Raw genomic sequence first — 24,479 nt, forward strand, 5'->3', positions numbered from 1 at the left:
ACCAACCAAGGAAACGTGAAAAAGATTAACCCAGTAACTTTGTTTTGGTAAGCCTTTTTCTGCAAGCTTCTGAGAAAACGAGCGCGTCTTTTTTCGCTCCCTTGGTGACGTTGCAAAGGGATCTCATTATAATATTACCGCCCCTTAATTTGCAAGTTTACACCCACAGCGCCGTTATTGTGTTTTCACAAGCGACAGCGGTGTACCAGCTCTAATGCCATGGCGAAAGCTTTTGAGCAAAACATACTAACTATTCTGCCTTTGTCTGCACAGACGAGCACAGAACACTGTTTAGATCTAAAATAAACATGCAATTTATTTCCCAGCAGTTTACCTTCACAGACATAACCGACTGTTTTTGTAACTCGTGTCGACAGTGTTTAGTATAAATCGACTATTTACATGAATACTAATCAAGATGGGCACTTTGACATATTTTTGTATGTATTTGGCCGTTTACGCGCAATAAGGCATGCGCTCTCAGATACGTCTCTGTGCGCGCGCTTTGGGTGTGAGGCGGCTCACAGAAAGGGTCTCACAGTCATAGGGCGCGCAAGTACTGAATTGAGCACTTGAATGTTTAAAATTGTAAGACTCAAAAGCACGTGCAAATGATACATTCCGTCATCTGTCGCGAGCGTCTTTCACGTTGAAATATTTGTTGGAATTTCCCGCATTACAAGCACGGAAACTGCGGGAATCAGTAGAATTATGCGCAATCTCTGCAATCCCGCGCCGAAATTCAAGCCCTGGAGGGGGGTCTAAATAAAATGCATGTTATTAGGGCTGTAGCTATCGATTATTTTAGTAATCGAGTATTCTATAGATTATTCCATCAATTAATCGAGTAATCGGATAAGAAGTCATTTTTCTTTATTAAAGAGCAATACTAAATATACAAGAGATAATAAGATGGATCTCTTAAAATAATACAAGAGATAATAAGATAGATCTCTTAAAATAAACAACAGATTTTATTGCTGAAATTGCATACATTAATAACCGTGAAAACTAAACCCATTTAATGCATTTAATTGCCAAATTACATTCAAAATGCAAATACAAATATATCAATAAAATAAAAAAAAATAAAAATATAAATAAATAAATAAAATAAATAAAAAACAAATCAATTTCACATTACTTTAAAAAAGGTAAACAGTACAAACTAAAACGAAGCTTTTGTGAGAGGCAAAAATCAGTGCATAGGAAGGTAACTTGGAACAAGAACAAGAGACCATACACAATTTTTAAACATGTGCATCATCTTTTGAATTAAATTCTTACATTTAATCAGTCAATTAGAATAAAAGACATTTGGGCTGTTACCAAACAAATGATATCAGTATCAAAATTCATCTATGCAATGCAGAGGAAACACAAAAGCTGCATGGGATGAATTTCCCACACAGAGGGACATGAATGCATTTAACCTGCAGTTACACATGCATAAATAATATTTTGTTATTTTAAAAATAAAACATTGAATACTGATATGATATTTAAAATTATTTAAAAAAACGAAAAGATACTTTAAATGTCAAATTAAAACCGCCAGTAGGTGGCAGCAAGTCACTGTTAAGAAGTGAGTCATTGCGATTGAACCGAATCATTTAAACGGTTAATTCGTTCAGGAACGAAATGCCGTCATGTTGCTCAGAGACGCAAAACAGCGCTGTGGCTGTGTTTGGATTTTTATTTTTTTTTTGTTGGCAAAATCAGGCAATATAGTGTCTAAAACGTAAGTCTCTTAAAATTACCTTCTTGTTTAGTGAACTGTTGAATAAAATCATATTTGTAATCGTGCTGATTTTAGAGGTGAAAACTGGCACTCTTTCTTTCTGTGGTGTTTTTATGCACAATGGCGCTTAGTCTTTTACAAAACATAGCAAACGTAGGGACATCATAACTAGCCACCATATTTATTTACAATCTTAAATATGTCCAGTGCTTTTTTTACAGTCTGTGGTCCAGCGTTTATCGGGTTGTGCGTCAGTAATAATGGTCCATGGGGAAACACGGTGTTCCGTGTGTAGTTACAGTAAATGGACTAAACGAAGCCTCGAGGCAAATAATTTGCCTCTATGATTTTTTGTATTCGAGTTACTCGAGGTATTCGAGGAATCGTTTCAGCCCTACATGTTATAAAATAAGGTTTAAGGTGTAATGTGCCTCGGATGACCAATTGTGATCGGATGACTGACAGGGGCAACGCACCATCTTTCTTTGTTTCTTTTAAGTACAAAAAAAAATGTAAGTACTAACTGTAACTAAGACGTTATGTACAATAGGGCTGGGTATCGAGTTCTATACTTTTTAGGCACCGACCGAATTGCCTCTACCATCGAGTATCGGAAAATGTCTAGTCGTTCGGTACCAAATTTCGATACCTAATGGGTTAATCTCGTCATGTCAGTGAGCCAATAAGCATGCAGCAAGCCTAAATCAAGTGCTGGTGATTGACTCTGGTGAGGCATCAAGGAAAAATGCTAGTTCACGCCGGTTACACCCAGAGATGTGGCTCACACGTGAGGCTGTAGTGTGTAAGCATCCCAACCACCATAGATGTAAGGCTATGTTTACACTAGTGCATTTTCAATTTAAAACACCGTTTTACGATCCTCATTCATACTGGCATTTCCACTACGTTTCAGAAAAGATCTCCATCCACACTAAATGACTAAAAACGCATGTTACGTGACCATTCATGCACACTGTAGCATCATGCTACATAAGACAATTTATAAGATTTATGCTACGCTTTTACTCAAAACTCATGTAAACCACCATCGAGTGTTTGTAATAACTTGCGATCTAATGTGGGTTTTGGTCATATAATGTTGCTTAAATGTGCTATTTGTAGCCTTTTATATCAAGCTAATCGCTACACCTGCTTAGCATTTATCATGTTAACACCCTGTATTGTTATGAAAATAGGCAGAATCTCATAAAAATCACATACAAATCATATACTGTCGTAATTGTGTGTTTATTAGCTTCATGTTTCATCCATAGAAATGTTTTCCTTGGTTTCTCCTGTACAAAACTGTACGCGGAAGTGTAATGGTTGTTTGTCATCAGAGACAGGGCGGGCTATGAACATATAATATGATTGACATGAGCAGCGAATGCGCTTCCTCTGAGTCAGAACCGCGATTGCGGAAGAGAAAACATATTGAGACGATGCTGGAAGCAGCTAATGCTCATCAGATCGTGTAAATCAGTGGAAAATGAATAGAAATGATGACTCTGTCTGAGCTATGCGTTTTAAAATGAAAACACACTAGTGTAAATATAGCCTAAAAGATGTGGAAACTGAAAACTATTTGAGCTTTATTAAAACTATTTGCACTGATTTATTGTGTTGGTTACATTTTGTTCCTTTGTGCAGTGGCTCAGGAGATGAGTCTTTGAGTCTGTAAAAACATCAACAAGCTGAAAAAAGTTTTTTTTAGGTTATGTAATCTTGCTAAAACGAATTTCATAAAATTAGTATCGGAAAAAGTATCATTGAGGAACCGGTATTGAAGTCAAGGTATCGGTATCAAAAAAATTTTGAACGATACCTAGCCCTAATTTACAATGATTTCTACAAACATTCTTTTCAGGAATTCAAATACTGAAGTTTTGTCTTTAGAACAATTTTAAGAATAAAGATCAATTAAGAAATGTTTTTGGACACATTCTGGAAAATATTGCTAACTTTAAAAGTTAGAACATAAGGAGAAAATAGCAGCTATGCAAATATTGATGCATTTATTTTCAGTGCATGTGCTTGACTGTCCGTAAGGGCTGTATATGCAACAGCATTTTGCTCAAAGCCAGTGAACATTTAAAGAGAGCTTTAATGAAAGAGACAGAGATATGAGATGCAGAGGAAAAAAATGTCTGTAATTGACTGCAAAACACATTGTTTCCCTGGAGACTGCTTCTTGATATAATAAGCTGTGTTTTTATGGTACATGGCAAACAGTAACGATTGAAGAGGAGTTTGTTCTGTTGTGATAGTAAAATATTTTACCCATGCAGTGGTAGTTATGAAGTTTAACCTAGTTTTTAAATCCTTTATGCTGAAATCTGCATCTCAGGTTTGCCTGTTTTAAGCCTTTTGAATCTACAAGTCAGTGTGATGCCAGTATAAAGCTGCTGTGTATGATTTCTGCTACTGTAGATGTTCCTCTGAAAAAATGCTTTATGGCAGCCAGCTGTTAAGTGTCTTAATGGATTCATGTTTAATTCATGGCCACGTCACAAGGCCATCATTTCTCAGTGTCGTTCTCTCATCCCTTTCCATCCTGTGTTCTAGTATCAGAAGGAATAGTTTTTTTTTGTTTTGTTTTTTTGCTATCTCAGTACTTTTAGTGCACTCTCTCTCTTTTTCTCTCTCTTTTCCCCTCCCTTTTCATTCTGTATAAAGTGATGCATTTAGGCAGCGCTAGGTGTTCTGTAATCCTCAGATTTACTGTTCTTCTCTGATGTGCTCTCATCTGACACAAATACAAACACATTTTTGAAATGTCCTTTGTTCATCCACAGAGATACGTTCCCCCTTTTTAAAATCAGAACTTTGACATTTCACTTCATTCTTTAGAGTGTTTACAATGATTTGACATTTACCTTAGCATGAAAGGAGATTCTCTAGAGCCTCCTGGCACATTGGAAATCTTAAGTTTAACTGTTTATTGGTTTAGGAGGTTAAAGATAATTTTTCCTCTTGTGCATCCTGAATAAACAAAGCTTCCCTCAGAATATTTTAGTTTGTCTTCTGAGCGTATTCTAGCCTTACACATCTGTCCCACTTTCTTTACTGGTGAGAATATGAATTCCTTCAGCATCATAGAAACAGCCTCATGTGTGCTTTTTTGCCTCCAAAATCCACCCAAGCTGAAGACTCAAGCTTTCCAGGCCTGCAAAATAAAATAACTGCTTTTTTAGGGCGCTTGGCTACAGTGTTGAATATTTCAAATGAAATGTCAGGTTTGATTTATGTAAATTTTCATTCATCAGATTTGCTTGTCACCGTATAGTGTTCTGACATGTAATTTTTGCAAAGACATGCTGTCGTTCTGCTTCACTTGTTTTTTCAATATGTTTTGCAGGATGATTTAAATGAAGATTAATAATGGGTCCGTTTCTGTCACACATATCCTACCTATTGTGTTTTAAAAAGGTTCCATGTTAATTGAGATTTGAGTATAAAAACTGTTTTTCATCATTTGATGTATTTTAGGTTTTTATTTTAGCCTTGGTCAAATAAGAAGTTGGTATATGACCACTTTGGTGTTTTGGCTCTGAACACAAGCTCTCTCTGATTCTTTGATTGAGGTTCCTTGCTGAGAGTGAAAGCCTGTTAGCTGAGATCAGACACTTTCATTGGGATTACTGCCTGTCTGACCCTGACTGATCTTTAAGCTGAGAGACAGCTGTCTGTCTGTTTGACCACTTTTGACTTAACCTCTTTAGATGCAAGGCCGAGAAGCTTCTAGTGTGTTTGTTTCATTGTGTGTGAGTACAAATGGGCATGCATGTTGTGTGGGCTTATTGGCTTTCAAAGTACTTGGGTAGTTGAGGTTGAGAAGCAAGTTGCTTTTCCAGGTATATTTCTACATTCAGTGACTTTTATTTGATGAATTAATGTTCTGAAATTTTCAGGCCTGCAGGTTTAATTTCATAGAAATGTTTCAAGTTTTCTAAAGAGTGTACACTATTTTTTTTAGAATTTTTAGTGTATAAAATGTGCCTGTGAAAAGGTCATATGTGTGTTTTCTGGTCTGGTGAATGTGGTTTTGTTAAATAAGCATGTCTAGGTGTGAGCCAGTACTGATGTGAGCCAGAATCTTCCCAGAAGGCTTCCATCGCTACATTGTCCTCATATTGCCCTCCAAACATCAACAAAATCAAATGCAGTGTTTTTATGTAACAACAAAATAGATTTATTTTTCTTTTACGAAGCATTAAAACAATATGGATCACAATGAGTATGTTAGATCTGAAGGTTGTTTATGTATTTGGAAATTATGCTTACCCACAAGAGCTTAGAGACGTCTTAGAGCTTAGAGACGTTATAGTGCAGGCATGTAGTGACTGCCTGGAATGGTACTGCATTTAATTAATGATACAATTAAAGGAGGTGTGATGGAGGATGGCAAGCTGTTAACAAACAACTGGGAAATGGTAAAAGAAAAACAGGCACACATAAATCCCTGGAATTTCCCCCTATGTAATGTTACTTACTCTTTGATTGGGTAAGAGAAACCTTTTAATTCAAAGCAAAGGCAAAGTGAACTTCATGCACCATGATTCATTTGCAACTTCACTGGCCCATTGCCTGTTGGATGTTGAGAGAAACACGCATTGCATTATGAATGTGTGTATGGTTCCACACAATGTGCTGTGCCCTACAGCAGGCTTGTGTGATGCAAATTCAGTGCTTTTTAAAGCAGACCTTACTTGCTGCTATATCACATTCATACACTCATACACATGTAGTGGCACTGTTAGTGCAGTCTTACACTATTTATCTCTACAGTCCAGATGCTCCACTCCTCTAATTTTCCTGACATTGGGTGATTTTTATAATTGAAACAACCCAAAGAGTGTCCATCTTCCTTTCTATTTTTTTTTTTTTTATCACCAGGTAAACGATTCTGTAAACAATTTTGTGGATTGATCATTAAATATTTTCTGTGTGGAAATGGCAGCTGGTTTAATGTTTGACATTCAGAGTCTCTTTCTCTCTTCCTCTTTCTGAGCCTGAGGGAGCAAAGCAAACGGAGGTGCGCTCAACACATCTGCTGGTTTGTTTTTCTTGCTGGTGTGTAATGCTTGAGATCACTCTCATCATATTGAGACTGTTCACTACAGAGATGAGGTCCATACAGATTGTCCTGTGTGGAGTCGACATGGTGTGTGTTATCAGCAGGGCTGGGTGTGATCTGATAGTGCTCTCACCTGACTAAAGTCCTATCTTTACTGTCCTGCTGTCTCTTTCATAAAGAACACCAGGAACAGCTGAAGCCTGTGTTTTGTATGAATTTGGTATTCATACAAACTTGGTATGAATTCTAGAACGTGGAGATCTGTCAGATTCAGTGTAGTGCTGGTAAAGGCATTGTGCCCATACAGACAATGTCACTTATCTATTGTCAAGTGCTATTGATTTACACAGGCACACAGTTTATCAAATTCACAGTTTGTCAAGCTCCCAGTGGATCCATTATTGGAAATACAATATTCTGTAGATAAATAAAACACAGTTGCAGCCTGGGGGTGTCTGAAAAACACCCACAGTTTTAATACTAAACTAAACTCTTTTCCTACTAAGTCTTGTTAAATGTTTTGGGCGAGTGTGTGAACTAGTTGCCTGTGTCCTGAGGACTACCGGCTGGTTCTACAGGAGAAACTATATATAGTGCTGCACATAAGACAGACTCATCATCTGTCTCAGTCTGCCCTACCTCATGACCCTACCACATGCGGCCTGAACTAGGAATGAGCTACGATTGTAGTTGTTACATATTTTTGACTGAAGACAGAAGTCTCTTATGCTCACCAGTGCATTTATTTGATCAGAAATACAATACAAACAGTAATATTGTGAAATATTCGAACAAATTTTGCCTGAATTTTCAGCAGCCATTATTCCATTCTTCAGTGTCGCATGATTCTTCAGAAAGCATATGCTGATTTGCTGCTTAAGAAACCTTTCTTCTTATTATTATTATCAGTGTTGAAAACAGTTGTGCTGCTTAATATTTTTGTGGAAGCTTTGATCGTTTATTAAAATTAAAAACATTTTTTATAGAAAATGATAAATTGAAAAGAAGATTGGTTAGAATTCTGAATAAAGTGATGTTGAATTAAATTTAGTCGCTTAGAAATTAAAACTACTACAACATATTTTCAGTCAGATTTCACAGAAAGTGGTTTAATGTTTTTCCTGCTGATCACATTGCAGCCGACTGACCCGTACGGTGACCTGAGAGGTATGAGCGATACCTCTCCCATACATCAGGGAGGATTTTAGTCAAATATTATTAAACAATACTTGTATGTCTGTGAGTGTGTCTGCTGGCTTATCTGCATTTTGTTAATATTACAGTCCAGTAGTCTGTATTTCAGGCTATGAGGAAGCTGTGTATATGCATATTGTTGAAGCTGTCAATTAGTTATTCAGTAATTGCGGTGTCTGTCTGTATTCAGTGTGCATACTTGGTTAATTTCATTGAACAGTTCAAATTTGGCTTATTTTGTTTAATTAAACCGCACATACAGATGGATGTTCATTTAATAGTTTTGTTTCTGAGTAGTTGCGTTTGAGATATAATCAGTGCTGGGATATGCCTATAGCCTTTCTAGGAAACAAAACTTTCTAGGATTTCCGGGAATGGTGACAAGGTAACTACACAAGGGATTTGTGAACTCGCGTTGTCAGAATAAATTGGTGTGCCGTATTTTGCTTTGAAACAGCACTCTGTTTTTCTGTCTCCTACATACTCTTGTGGAATTCTTGCTGTGGTCAAAATTTGACCGGTGTTCTATACATTAAGCTGTAGAGAAGTCAGCCGCAATGACGGTTTTAGGCCAGCCCTCTCTTTCATAAGCAGCCATTGCTAATAACTCTGGGAAGAGGCCTCATCATTGCCAAACGAGTTGGGGGCTTTAATCCTTAATTGAGCACTGCAGTTCAGGAGAGAATGTTCTAGAATGATATTCACGCTCTGTCAGTCTGAGCCCTCTGCTCTCTCGGCCCCTCCAAAATCATTAAAGACATGCGTGAGAACTTCAAGCCGTTGTGTGTACATGTGAGTGTGGGATTATGTGTGCCGGTTTTACATTTGATTAGTGTTGTAGCTCTCAATTAAACAGTTAATTTAACGTGTGCTCAAGGTTTTATATGTGTAGTGTCGGCCTCTCTCTGTTCTGCTTTGTGAACATCATCTGAGTTACTGATCAAAGATAGTTAGTAGTCAGGTTTTGTCAGATTAGAAGTACAAAAAAATGAGATGTATCCACTTTCAACTTCTCTCCCCTTAAGCTGGCTGCACACTAGACGATTTTCAAATCTTAAAAGATTTTAAAACCATGGGAGACCACAGACAGGAAGACAGTTCAACCGATTTTTAGCCTTATAATCCTCTGAATGTGCACACTAGATGATTAGACCAGACCACGAGACCACACACTTGATGTTTGTAGGAAGGAACGATTTCACAGTGACACGAGATCTCACGGACACTCGCGAGATCAAACGTGACTTGAGAAGAAAAACAAATAGAGGACAATAGATGTTGTCAGCTGGCTCTCCCCGCACACGTTCTGTTGTACAGTGAAAAACAAAGTATAGAAAAGAATATGGGTGATGTTCTCTGCTTTCATGGCATATTTGTGGCTGCCAAGTTTCAGCTATAGAAGCACGCAACATCCGGTAGGTGACGCTCGCTCGCTCTCATTGGCTATCGCGGGTATCACGTCAGAGGCAGCCCAGTCAAGAGTCGTAAATATCAAACATGTTTGATATTTACGATTTGAGTTCGGCGACAAGCCACAAATCGGGCCACATTTATCATTTTACATCTTCATTTAGTATTTTTCCCTCCTGTCTCATTTATACTGCTAGCTTTATACCAGGCTTCACAGTTGCTCAAATAACATTGTTCACATTGATACCACCCACATTTTCTTCCTGAAACTTCAGTGTTGTTTACTTTTTGTATTACAGTTTTACAATTTATTCACCCAAATTTGCTGCTTGTCGTAAAAAAGACAGAAGTGCAGCAGAAAATGTTTCAGAGATGGAGCAGTGTTCATTTTTTTAAAGGGGTGGTTCATTGCGATTTCACTTTTTTAATGTTAGTTAGTGTCTAATGTTGCTGTTGCTCAGCTCCAACAATGAACTGTTACAATTTTACACCTATTTTCACATAGCTATGAGAAGCGTTAAACATGGACGTACGTGCAGTTGCCGTACTGTATTAAAGCTTTAATCAGGATAAAACTGTATATTAAAAGCTAACATAAGCAGTAGCATTTACAAATAACAGCATATCTAAAAGTATGAGACAACAATAAACAAAAAACATAGGCCTACCATTAAAAGCCATGCTTGCACAGGTTCTGCACGATCCTCTTCAATAATATCCTCTGCTTCTCAATTGGGCTCAAACTGATAAGCGATATTAACATGCAGTTGTTTACAATACAACCGGAGCACATGCCGCTGAGGTGAGGGGCGGGACGTTTAGATGCGCACTAGAGGCGGTTTAGCCAATCACAACACACTGGGCTAGCTAACCAATCAGAGCCCATTGCTTATTTCTGAGGGAGGGGCTTCATAAAAGAAGGAAATGATCAGCTTGTTTCTCAGAGAAGGGACAGAGAGGTGTGGAATAAAGGTAAATTATGTGAAAAATAATACGTTTTTTAAAAAACTAAGCATTAACACATGTTAGACTGCACCCCATAAACACAATCAAGCCTAGAAAAATCCCAGTGAACCACCCCTTTAAGCTGCTTTGTGATTTGTTTAGTTGTTGTGGAAATGGTTTTGATGTAATGCAGATGGAAGAGGTCAGTGAACCAGTGGATTTAGTTCAGATTTGGTGTGTCGTTTGATCGCTCAAGTTGTGTATTAGAAACGAAGAGAGTTTATTTGACACTGATTGAAAGAGAGAGACAGACTGCGTGGAAATATACATGTGTCTAGATTAGTGTAGTTCCCTGTAGACAGGAGAGATTTATGGAATCAGCAGTCTGTCCCTTCACCCGGGGTCTGTCTCCTGGACTGGCCTCTCAGCAAGCACTGACCAGGCACATGATCCTCTTGTGTTTACATGAATTATAAAGGGTTTGTTCCTGCTAGTACACTTGCTTGATTTCCGGTTGTGTTTGTGACCATGATCATTATCTTAAAAGGATAGTTCATCCAAAAATTTAAATTCTGTCATTATTTACTCCCCCTTAGCTCATTCCAGACATGTATAACTTGCTTGCTTTTCTCTTTACTAAACTTTACTAAAAATTCTAATCTTGTGATTTTGTTTGTTCTACTCATGTAAATTTTTTTCCAGTTAATGGTGAGTTACTTGGAATGTGTTGTGACTAAGCTCACACGGAATTTGCGCCCGCATAAAAGCTCAGCAGAACTGGAATGCCTGTCATTCACTAAATTCTACACTTCCCTCACCCTGTGCAAGTTTGTGCATATTCTTCAAAAATGTGCAGGAATTAATGCAAAATCAACCAGTTGCCATAGTATTTGTGGCAGCTTTTGGTCTTGTTTCTGCAAAAAAAATGGGGGTTATTAGCCAACCAAAATCTGTTATTCTGATCCCCCAAAAAAATTGACAATTAATAATTTAATAATAATTCAAAGCATTTAAAAGACAGAATGTAAGTCATTATGGGCTGCAAAAATCAGTCCCACTAAGATTACGTGGCACTTTATTCTGATGATTGTGCCATAGTGTTATTCAAGCTTTGCATATTGTGTGCACATCTTTTTCGTTTGTAATGTGTGAAGCTCTTTTGCAGTAGTGGTGAAAAGCTATTGTTCTGTCACGTGAACACCATAGCTTTCTAATTTGTCTTTAACTTCTTTAACTAACTCTGGCACACAGGAAAATGCAGTTTGAATCCCTATACAGCAGAAAGCCAAATCATGTATTTCCAGTGTGAGGTGTAGGAGTCTGTGTCTTAGCCATATACAAAGGGGATTCCAACTATGGGAAAGTGTTGCATTATTTGTGGTGGGGGAGGGAGGTGTGGGAATGACCTGAGGTTGGGCAGGGAAAAATGTAAATGGTTCTGCATTCATTACTACGTCTGTCTCAGGGTTAGAGAGCAGAGCAGAGGAGAGAGGAGAGGAAAGGTCACTTGTCTGAAGGGCAGAGAAAGGAGTGGAGGAGGGAGTTGATGATAAGCAGATGCTAAGAGAAATGAGAGTAATGGCCCATTGGCTCAGTCACCTTATAAGATGATAAATAAACTGCCTCCCGTTCCTTGAGGACGTGAGAGAGAGAGTCAGAGGGGGCCTGATTTAAAAAGTCAAAAATTCTGTTTCTTTGCGCTTAAACCACTTTCTCATAATTTTTGTTGTTTTACTGTAAAAGTCAAAACTTTGACTCTATCCATATGTTTGGCTGTAGGAAGATACAAAATAACTCCTACTCCACTGCTGCTTCTGAAATGAGAGTTTATGTGAGTGAGAGAGCGAGCGCTCTGTTTGCAATTTAACAGTGTACTCCAGCCATCCTCGAATGACAACCTAATTACAATTCAAGCTCTGCTGTACTGCATGCACAACAGCTTCACATGGTGATATGCAGAACAATCTTGTTAGCTTTTGAAATGCATTAACTGTTTTTTTTTGTCCGTACACCAGAGGGATCGAATCTGTGGAAAGATCCTTCCAAATCTTCCTCCTGTTACATGTCATATATACGGGAGTGAACTTTCCTTTCCTGAGTGTGACTCAGATATCGCTGAATTGACTTTGGGAAATGGAAATGTGACATACACATGATTTTATCACTGTTTTATAATTGATAATTGTCCTTCACTTACCATCAATCCTATTGACGCATGCACGTTCACTGTGCTTTTTTTCCTTACCTTTTTAAACATTCAGACATGCCTGCACACATAGTGTGTTTTTATTAGGCCAGTATGATATTGGAAAAAACATTTCAATATTTTTTTTCTGCAATACATATTGTGATATGAAAAACATTTTGACAAGATGATTTGAATACCTCTATTTGGAATTAATCATTCTAGAATCATTGAAGTGATTTTGTAGGTGAGTACATGTGTGCAGAAAAATAAGTTTATTTTAAACTTATTTTATTTTAAAAAGATAAAGTTTTTATGCTTTTTTTTTTTTTTTTAAGGCTGAACTATTAGGGAAATCTGAAAAACTATAATGGCAATGAGTGTGCATGTCATCATTTGACTGTTAGTATTGCTTTACTGTTTTCATAGGTCAAACTGCTCCTAGAAAACAAGCTAAACTTGTTATCATGCAACGTCAGGGGGGCATTGGTGTAAACATTTCTGCATAAAGATCCTTAAACCTTCTATTCATCATTTCCCGTTTGTGTTATTCTAGTCTTGTTTGTTGCTGCTTATTAAGGTTGTGGACCCAGGACGTTTTTTTTGTTTTGTTTTTTTTAACTTTGACATAATTGCTGTGTCCCAGTTCACATACTATATCCATCCTAAATCGTATTCGAAATTAGAATTAGTAGGCCTATGTCCCAAATAGGGCTGCACGATAAATCGCATGCGATATTTAACTCGCATCTTGTCAGTAAAGCCAGTTCTGTAATCAGCGGTAAATCTCCATCACCTGCGGGCTTTCACATTGAGCAGCATTAACTACACAGAGCCGTTGTTCACTGACGAGTTGCGCAAAACCACGTTCATATTCGCGCGATTTTTTGCAGCATGTTCTCAGCATGGTAGACCCGCGACTGGCAGATCAACATGCCTCTTCATTTCTCTAGAATACGGTAGGAAATTAAACAAAATATGGATAATGTTAACTTTGACAAGATGATTGACAGTGCAGTTTAAATAGTGACAGGATGTACGTAACTAAGCAACAGAGCATCCGTTAAAGACGCAGTTATGACGAAGTAGTATGTCCCAAAGCTTGCCTACTATTCTGCTACATACTCAAAAGTATGTACTACTACTTCAGAAAAAGAGTACCTACTTTTAGGGCATAGTATAAGTAGGCAAATTGGGACACAGTAAATGGGTTTTTCTGATCTGCAACTGATTGTAATTGTGTTCTGCAATTTAAAGCTGATTGTAAATCCCATTGCTGTTAGTCTTTTGTTTACATTCACTCTCTTTCTGTCCACACCAAGACATTACTCTCCTCTCACTCAGCCTCCCCCACTTTTTTTGGTTTTGTTTGTATTTCTCACTCTTTATCTGCATTACCTTCCCCCTTTTCGTTTATCCCCAACGTTGCCAGGAGACAGGATTCTTTACCTATTGTGAGCACACAAAGGGGGTCTACAATCAGCAGGGCTGGGGCTCACGGGACATGAGAAGGAGAGTTAGGATGGGAATGAGAGCGGGAGATAAATGGGGGACTGAGAAAAGAGAGTGTTGTGGTGGTCTTGTGGCCTCATTCTAGTAGGTCAAATTGCTTTCTTTTAAACCTCATGGATTTGTTGTGTCATGCTCAACTGGTGGAGGTCAAGAACAGCAAGGCAGAGATGGATATTCTTAGAAGTTAGGTCCCCCTTATTTCAGACCCACATGGTCAGCATCCGTTTCACTTGAGATTAGCTCTAGTGTTGGGCAGCACCTGGTCATGTGACTAGAAGTGTATTTTGAACTTCAAACTTCAGTATGGCACTGTTGAGGTTCCATGAGATTCCAGCAACATGTCTGTTGTTTATGTAGAGTAGTATTAGGCTACGTTCACACTGTCAGTTTTCGGGATTGACAACCGCATTTTCTTTACAGGTGTGAGTCTCGAAATGTCCCGTTCACACAGCAGCTTACAGTTGTGTTTAGAATACTGTCTGTATGAACGTGCAATGGGAGTCAAGCCGTATTCCTTACCAGTAACCATAGCGACAGTGACCAAAGTAAAATCAAAGATGGCGATGTCCATAAAACTGAAAGTCTTATCACTTTCTGACACAACAAGAGTCCAATTGAGCCGCAGGTTCTTTCGTTAAATCTTCATTAACCAACAGCAGCTTTTAAATTTGGGTGAAGTGCGGAGCATTTGAATTAGGGCTGCACGATAAAGCGCATGCGATATTTAATGTGCATCTTGTCAGTAAAGCCGGTCCTTTAATCAGCGGTAAATCTCCATCACCTGCGGGCTTTCACATGGAGCAGCATTAACTACACAGAGCCGTTGTTCACTGACAAGCTGCACAAAACATGCGCAAAATATGATCGTGGTTTTGCGCAGCTTGTCAGTGAACAACGGCTCTGTGTAGTTAATGCTGCTCCATGTGAAAGCCCGCAGGTGATGGAGATTTACCGCTGATTAAAGGACCGGCTTTACTGACAAGATGCACATTAAATATCGCATGCGCTTTATCGTGCAGCCCTAATTCAAATGCTCCGCACTTCACCCAAATTTAAAAGCTGCTGTTGGTTAATGAAGATTTAACGAAAGACCCGTTTTCCATACATAGAATGGTTCCTTTGTGCATACAATTCTCCCTAGAGAGAAGCCCCCCCTGAGTCTTGTTATGGTAAAGAAAGAAAGCCCCCACTTATGTTTCCCAGATGTTTCTCATCTGAGGTCTGTACATTCTGCCACGTAGGCCTGTTTCTACACACAGGCATATGGGATTATAATGGAAGTATAACTGGATATTTAAATGGCTATATTCATAATGATTATACTTGATTAATTCCTATTTGGATTAATAAAAATCTTCTACAGAGACAACTAGTTGTTCAGTCCTGTTCCGTTCACACAAAACACATGTGTTCCGAGACTGCGGTTATGAGTCCTGAAAATTTACGGGTATGAGTTCGGTTACAGAATGTGGTTGTCAAGCCCGTAAATAACTGAACTGTGTGTGAACGTAACCATATTAAGGACTCAAAAACAGGACTGACAACCGTATTCTGCTGCTGTGTGAACGTGGCCTTACACATGTTTTTACCAAGGCAGCAGATCCTAAGTCTTTTCTTGATTAATATCTCCTCTTGTTTCCTTAATCTTCAGATATTTGAATGCAGACATGTACTGTGTATTTTCCGTTTTACGTGATTACGTAAGCTCTGCAGTTTAGCATGTCTTGAATTTTGAAATGGGAGCAGTTTTTCCTGCTTTAAATTGGCCTCAGATGCTTACATGTGTTTAAATGTCAGTGTAATTCTAATATGAAATCATTTTTACAATAATTTACCTTCCTAGAAGAGTTGGATGGGCTGCTGTCCTCATTCCCAGAGGATGGCAGTCCACTTTTAGTCTTTGGCGACTTCAACACTCATCTGTGGTGGTTTATTGATAGGTTGCTATGATGTGCCCGTCAAAATGGTGCCCAATCATGTGATAATGAAAAATGAATTGTGGCATGTGTAATTAGTTTAGTTGGATATGAGGATATTGATGTTAGCAAACCTTCAATTTGCATTTTAAATGTTTTGGTTTCATTCACTCTTTTACCCAGTTGAGATATTCTAGTAGCACACTGGAAATAAGGCCCATTCAATAACAAATTTGAAAGAAACATTTGTGAAATGCCACTGCAGATGCTCTAAGGTACTATAAAAAGACCATTACCTGGTCATTTTTGGTGTCTTGTTTAGTATGTGTGATTTTCGTTTCATGAGTGCATCTGTACATCTGTTGGCTCTGTTGAACACATTGAACGAAAATTGAAAATCACATTTTTGTGTACAGCCATGCTTCGTTTATATTCAGTTCAGCTCTCTTGTTCTGTATTCATGCTCGGCCAGTATTGATTACTGACGTCCATCATATACGCAAACTGTTATGTACTATTTCATTTGCATGATTATAGTTGAGATAAAGGGTGGGGCAGTAAAGGGTGGCTTTGATTTGTAGCAAAGCCTGTTTAGACTGGTTTGTAATTTTTGGTAAGAAAGGCATATGTTCTTTAGTCACTTGATAGTAAAAATAATTAAAAAAAATTGTAGAAGAGTTGCAATTAGCGTGGTAGTGGAGCACAGCACTATGGGTTTTAGAACCAGATTTATGGCTCCAGATGGAGAGAATAGGCGTAAGTGATTGAATGAAGTCATGTCCTCAACGTAGCCCTGATCTCTGCTAGAGAGCTGGCTATATTAATTAAAATGAAATGAAATGCAGCCTTCAGCCATGGTCACCAAAGGATCCATTAGTTTAAAGAATTACTTTGATCACGGGTAAATGAGCATATATTACTGTTAATGGGGGGGATTTTGAATGGCCCGTGCCAGCAATATTAATTTGTTGACTGCAGTGCCGCTTTTCATTTGAATCAGTATTCCTTGTGTGATACACATTCGTAATATTCTTCGACCCCACAAATCAAAGCAGCAGTGATACCCAAGGTAAATTCACACACTGTCATAAGTGTGACATCTAAACGATTCTCTCTTATATAATGCGGTGCAACACACCCTGCAGCTTCATTCAACTGTTTGTGTTGTGTGAAATGTAATTTAAAAGCTGATCAACAACCAGTCCCTTGATTGTGACGAAAGAGCAGAACCTCATGGGACTGAACTCTGATTAGTAGCCAGAGGCATCCTCTACAATATTCTGATCTCTACGGGAATGGCACTCCACCTGTTTCTAATTGTTTTCAAAAAACTGGACTTTCTTGTTCTGAAGTTTCAGCTGTGCATCACTATGAATGTCTATGGGCGGAGTCAACTCACTGAAACTTGTTTAGAAACATCCCACATGTACTCAGTACTTGGTTACAATGACTTTTGGTCTTTTATTATGCTTGCATATATCCAGTGTAAAAATCCAGTGCTGAAGATAGACAGATATACATGCATATGACTTGCATATTGCTGGTTGTTCCTGACAGTAAAGAAATGGTTTTTACTATGTATCATCAATCAAGAGGAGCTTATAAACTGTGCCTCTGCCTGTCTGGATTCTGTTAGAAAATGATAGCGTATGATGATGATAGATGCTTTTTTGAGGTTTATCTAATGTCTATACTTATTCTTGAACTCTGCTGTACAGAGCCCCACTGCTGTGTGCTCTGTTAGAAGTCATTTACTAAATTAAGTTCATTCCAAGAATAGATGATCCCGGATGTATTTATCTTCAGCTCTAATGAGGCTATGCACCAAGCATATCTTCTCAGACCACAGAATTTGGTCATTGTCTCAAGGATGCTGCATTTCACAGGCTTTGAGTTATAACTTCTGTATTGATATCAGATCCAAACCATGCAGTGATGTGAAAACAACATCCGTCCACGTTTACAAAAGAAGCTGATCGCACAAATTATTTAGTAATTATTTATTATTAATTATTTAACTAAAATGATTAGTTTTGGAAATAGTATGCGGCATGTTCATTACTGTTTGAAAGCATTATCGTTTCTGCTCTTTTCAGGCTCTGCCTGTGGACTACAGATCACCTCCACTAGCCCCACATCCATTGAGAAAGCCAGTGGAGAGACTGTGAAGCTGGACTGTCAGTTTACTCTCTCTGCTGAGGATTCTGGGCCTCTGGACATTGAGTGGAGCCTGCAGCCCTCTGACAACCAGAAGGAAGAGAAAGTGGTGAGTAGACAATGTGATTGTGTATCAAGTTATGAGATAAGGTTTGTGTCTATGTGAAAGAGTGTATATTTATGTGCTTGGTGAAAACATATTTGATATCTGCATTATTCAAAAGCCTCTGGGAGGTTTAGTTTGACTTTGTCCCTTGTGCTTTGTTGCCTCTCTTCCTGTCACAAGTTCTTGTTATCAGCAAAAACAAACTCTCAGAACTAGTTTGACTGCCTCTGTTGTGCAAAGCGTCGTCAACATCCACACTCATACACAGTGTTCTAGCCAAAAGGCTGGAATACACTACATGATTTTTGCCCCGATTTTCAGTCTGGAGAAGTCGACGTTAGTTGCCAGAAGTCAGAGCCACTCTGCAGATTTGAGTTGACGGATTGAGTAGAAAATCGCATAGTGAATGATGGTCACAGACTCTTTTTTTAGCTTCAGACTTTGATTCCATCTAGTCGGAGGAGATCAAACATGTTTGATATTTTGAGCTGATTTTAGAACGCATATTGTTTTCATTTGTTATGTGTCTCCTAGCAACAAGGTGCACATTTCTGCGTGAGTTTGTTGTGATCGGAATTAAAGTCTGGTAGTGTGTGATCCATGGCCGTTTAGTGTATGATGGCCAGTTTTTCATCTGTAACCATTTACAAAGTCGGTAAGTGTATGATGGCCAGTGTTTTAAAATCTGTTCAGATTTTAAAAGTTGTGTAGTGTATTCCAGCCTTAAAGGTGCTGTATGTAGGATTGACAACTAGTGGTTGAACTAGGTATTGCAGTCCAAATTCAAAATATTGGAGAGGGTTTTTTCACCCGGCCCCTTCTCCTCAGACTTGACGCACACGCAGGTTGCCAGATTGACGACACCAACAGGAACGAGCGCACATGACGATGAATGCAATGAAATACTCTTGTGTTTACCGCCAACTGGCAACCCAGGGTGCCGAAGTACAATTGGGTAAACTGGCAGTGGGCGGGTTTCACAAACCAAAACAGAGACCGACATTCCGGCCCGGAACGCACATTTTCAAAGGAGAATAACTGACTGTAGCACTGTTTTTCAGATAAACAAGTATGTTAACTTAGCATGTTTCTTAAATATCTGCAAACATATTATGATATTTTTATGCTTTAGTAGAGTCAAAAACTTACATACAGCACCTGTGTTTCACACAACATTCTCTCCAATCAGAACCTATATGATTTTTAATTTGATGTTCAAGCACAAGCAGCTCATGATCCGGTGTTTTCAGTGTCACAGATGTTCGCAGGAAATCTTTGCGTCTTTGTGTTTGGGTCACTTGAAACATGCATTTGGGAATGCAATATTCGCCAATCATATTCTCAAACTTTTAATTAGAAGTGCTTCTAAAGTGGCTGTTGTTAACAAAAGTGAAGCTTTAATAGTTCCCTGTGGTATTCCATGAAAATAAAAGCTTAATTTATTTAACATTTGAAAATGGAGAAATGAAGATAGCCAGAAATATTAGTATTGTAATTTTACAGGTACATTTTTATTAAAAATGATTGCATTATTTTTCTTAAAGACTTCTTTTTTTATTTTACAGTGAAATATAACAATAGTAATATTTATTTTATTTATATTTAATAGTATTAATAATTATAATAATAATTGTTGTAGTTGTTATTTTCTAGTCATATTGATATATAATCACAACATTTTTGGCCGCTAAATGGGTCACAGTTTTAATCAGAAAACCACACTTTGAATCCCAAACGATTAAACAACAATACTTAGTAGGGGTGGGAATCGCAGGGTACCTCACGATACGATACGAATCACGATACATGGCTCACGATATGATAATAGCACGATACAGCGATTCTGCGATAATCAATATATTGCTAGACAATTCTATAATGATACATCACGATATCTGTCTAACTATGAAAACAAAATGCCTGTGAAAAGGTTAAGTGCAAGTTTTCTCTCTTTATTCAAGTCCAAACTGTTAGAAAACAGCACAGAAGTTCTGTAAATCAAATTTAACATGTTAAGTACATGCGGCTCTGATGAGGTTTTGTTTCGTTGTCCATTCCATAGGTGCAGATTTATGTTTCTGCCGGTCAGTGCCCACTGCATAACGCTCACTTGTATTATCTGAGAGAGAGGGAGAGCATCCAGTTTTGTTCACATAAAACTGGACGCGCCGGCGGCGCTCTCTCATATAGTGAGGGAAATCCACCTGCGATCAGAGCGGAGAGGTTAGGCTACTCATGGACTGAATAAGCGCTCAGCAATAATAACGTGATCGGTGCCTATGGTCCATGCTGATAGCTGTTCCGGGGCAGTTTTTAGTTCTCATTTTCCATAAACATATATATAGCAGTAGAGCTAATACAGTGGCTGGAAATCTGTTTATCCTTCGGTTCCTCCTGCTTCCCCATCTTCATAGAGAACTCGGTTCATGGTTGCTCAGAATGCTTTGGAAAGAAGGTGGAAATGGCGCGGCCGTGATTTCCACGCATTTTTAGATGCTGGGAGCAGGGAAATCTATATAGAGTGCCTTATTGTAGTAATTAAAATATCGATATTTGGCGCCAGATATCGATTCTCGTATCACATGGAGAAGGACAACGATATATCGCCATATCGATATATTGTCCCACCCCTAATACTTAGTCAGCATCCCAATTAAGATCCATTTAGAAGTCAAGTATTGGTGGTGTGATCGTCCTTGAAGGTTGACCTTTGATTATACATTTTACCTGCTTTGATCTGCAGCGAGCAGGTGCTGGTTTGTGAGCGCCACATCTGTCAGAGTGAAACACAGCACACTGCAATGGGTGTTTTATGAATGTGCCCTGTTGTTTTAGTGCTCTGTAAAGTTGTTCCCTGCATGGATATGTGTATGGGTCTACATAAAGGGTCATATTATGGTTTTACTCACATTGATGTGCATTTGAGTTTTATTGGTTTTGGCAGCTGTTAATTGATGTTATGTATTGATGTTTTGTGTGTTAAAGTGCTTACGCTTCCCTATGAATTGTGGTCTGCAGAGGCACTGCTTTTCCCCCTGCATCCACACAAATGCTATCTCTGTAATATAGACCATAATTAAACCATCTTGCATTTCCTTACAAAAGGCTGATTTTTGCCCTAACACTGGGCTTGCAGGTAGAGTAAGCGGCCAGATATGTGTGTGCTTGTCTGCTGCAGCCCCTACATGCAGAGATTACCTCATACTCTTTCTCTCCAGAGATTATGCATTTAGCTGGGGACAGAATTGGGTCAGAAGCCCTCAGTGGTCGATCTCAATGGTATCCTTGCACCTTTCTTACTATCTCCCTCTCTCTCACACATGCTCTCTCTCTACTCCATATTTTTTTCTTCTCAAAGCTCCTTCATTTCTTCTGTCGTTCTACACCTAATTTTTCATTCTATTTTTATCGTTCTCCCTTTCTCCTCACATTTCTGTTCCCCTCAGTTGCTCAGTTTGCTGTTTGCTGGGTCGTCCTCATGGGCATAGATCTGCACTCTTCCCCCTCTGTTCTGCTAGGCTTTGCCCCAGGACTTGAAATTTGTCTTTGACCCATTTAATCATTTTTAATGGTTTATAAGAAGTTGAAGGTTGGACATGGACTACTTCGTATTTTTTTTTTGTATTTTGGGAGAAATTTCTGACTGTTATTGTGCCCCAGTTCTTTGCAATGTTTTTTCATGGTGTTATACTCTTGCTTTGGCAACTATTATTACAGTATCTACTAGGGCTGGATATTGACACAAATTTCACGATTCGATTCTATTTTGATTTACAAGCTTGCGATTTGATTTGATTCGGTTCTGATTTGATATTGATTGTTTTGGATATATCAGGTACAGCACATTTCAAATTTTCTCAAGGAAAAAAAATCTCTCAACAAATGCTATAAAATATATACGTGAGAGTCAGTTGGTACTACATTACTATAATATTGAAGGTTAAAATTAACTGATTTGTATACAAACTTAAATTACACTCAATGACTTTTTTTTTATAATAGATTTAGATTTTTTTTAGATTAATAAAGTTATAATACTAACATTAACTAATAAAGTGATACTAACATTACAATTACATAATTATATTTCTACTCCATTTCTTTTTTTGAACTAAACATTTAAATGATGGCTGTCATAAAATTTTAAAAACGGATTTATTCAAACATAAATTAAATATTGGAGAACAGTAAAAATTATAATGAATATGTTATATGGTGCATATATTTAGCAAAATGCTCCTCTCTAGAGTTCATTTTAGTTGACTAACGAGTTCATGGTCACCGAATGTTTTTTTTTTCCCCAAATGTGACGTTACGTGACATATATTGTTTACAAGCTGTAATATTGTCATCTTTCCGCAGTTGAAATGCTGATTGAGCGATTACATGAGACAGGATTTAAGAATCGTTTCGAAAAATGAGAATTGATTAAAATCGAGACTTTTATTTTATTTTTTACCCAGCCCTAGTATCTACATAGTCACACCTTTTCAGATCATTTCTAAAGCGGTATTGCATTTGAAATGGCAAACATGGCCATAATAGTAGTATTAAACTATTTTGAAGGCTTTCTTGTATTGTCCAATTCTGATAATTTTATTTTACACTATCAGTTTATAAAACTATTATTATTATTATTATTATATTTTTTTAAATGGCAGGGATGCATTGACCTGGGGTGTGCGATATCACGATTTTTGATCATGGATGATTAAAATGTCTCCATGATCTGCTTTTGAAGAAAGATTATAGTATCGTGTTACAGTGCACATTCTATCAGTTGCAGTTCTGGCGCCTCCGTCGCACGCTAAAAAACCTGTCAAACAGCGCCTGATTACTGGACTAAGTTATCTTTCACGTCTGATTACGCTAATACGGTCAAAAAAACACAAGGTTTATCTATTACAATTGGTTATGTCTAAAGTGAAAGTAAACAGTTGAGAGAAAAACAGATGCGTGCTTGTATATTACCGTGCCGTACCATGCAGTGGAAAAGTGCCATACGATGCATGCAGCTCTTAAAGCGACAGCAGACTAAATGCTGCCGTTTGTAATTAAAGGGATAGTTCACCCCAAAATTAAAGTTCTGTCATTATTTACTCACTCTTATGTTGTCCCAAACCTGTATTAATTTCTTGTGCTGAACACAAAAGAAGATATTTTGAAGAATGTGGGTAACCAGTTGCTGGTCCTGATTGACATTGATAGTAGGAAAAAAAATACTATGGAAGTCACTGGGGACCAGCAGCTGTTTGGTTACCTACATTCTTCAAAACTTTTACATTCAACAGAAGAAACAAACTCATTCAGGTTTTAAACAACTTTGAGTCAGTGACTAAATGATTTTTAATTTTTGTGTGAACTATCCCTTTAATGTTAATAAAACATCAAAACACAAAAAGAAAAGTCACTCGCTGCTCTTGACTGAATAACTTTAATACAGTTGCTTTAATATGAATCAATGTATAATTTATACAGTGAAGTGTCTATAGTGTTTTTTTTGTATTTGTTCATTCCATTTCTTGAATGATACTGCTAAATACACCTACTGTACCTGAAAAATAAAGTTTTATTTGTATATTATGTGTATTTGTAATGTGTATCTTTGTTATTATTTTTTAATAACAAAGAGTAAATAATGACAAAGATTTTTATCTTTGTCCACTTTAGCGTAAATGTTTGCTTTTCTTTTTTTATTTTATATTTTGTTACCGAGGCCTTGTTTTTAAAATAGAGAAATTAGTTTGGCTGTACTGCTCAGACAACTTGCAAAATGGTTAAACCAACATGACAAAGAATAGTGATAGAATCGTGATTTTCCTGAAAAAAAAAATTGTGATATGAAATTTTTGCCATATTGCCCACTAGTGTTGTCACGGTACCAAAATTTCAGTATTCGGTACCAATACCAGTGAAAATCCACGGTTCTCGGTACCAATTTCGGTACCAAAGCAAAACACAAAAACATGCTAATTGAACAACATTTTTTATTAATAACATTAAACAAAAATTAAATGTACAAAACCAATGCCATTCTTTATACTTATTTAAAATTGTTTAAAGTTTTTCCACAAGTAATAAAAGTATGAAAAAAGTAAACAAGTTTCACCCAAAAGTTTAGTCATAGTTCTGCTGCCACTGAAAAACATCTGTAAACTGTTGTCTGTTTTAGGGTTTGCTGGTGTGTTTCAGGATCTTCCTCAGTCTGCAGCTGTAAAAGGAAAATATAATATACT

At 37.7% G+C, this 24,479-nt stretch overlaps 1 protein-coding gene across 1 annotated transcript in view; it reads left to right on the plus strand.

Annotated features, from left to right (window-relative positions):
* Positions 1-24,479, plus strand: part of LOC107701099 (coxsackievirus and adenovirus receptor homolog) — a 47,998-nt gene that overhangs the window by 11,640 nt on the left and 11,879 nt on the right. The window contains exon 2 of the mRNA XM_016503026.1: positions 18,077-18,246. Within this exon, the coding sequence (XP_016358512.1) occupies positions 18,077-18,246 (170 nt within the window). The remainder of the gene's footprint in view (positions 1-18,076; positions 18,247-24,479) is intronic.

The sequence above is a fragment of the Sinocyclocheilus anshuiensis genome, unplaced genomic scaffold (assembly GCF_001515605.1).
Source record: "Sinocyclocheilus anshuiensis isolate Anshui unplaced genomic scaffold, SAMN03320099.WGS_v1.1 scaffold907, whole genome shotgun sequence".
Lineage (NCBI taxonomy): Eukaryota > Metazoa > Chordata > Actinopteri > Cypriniformes > Cyprinidae > Sinocyclocheilus > Sinocyclocheilus anshuiensis.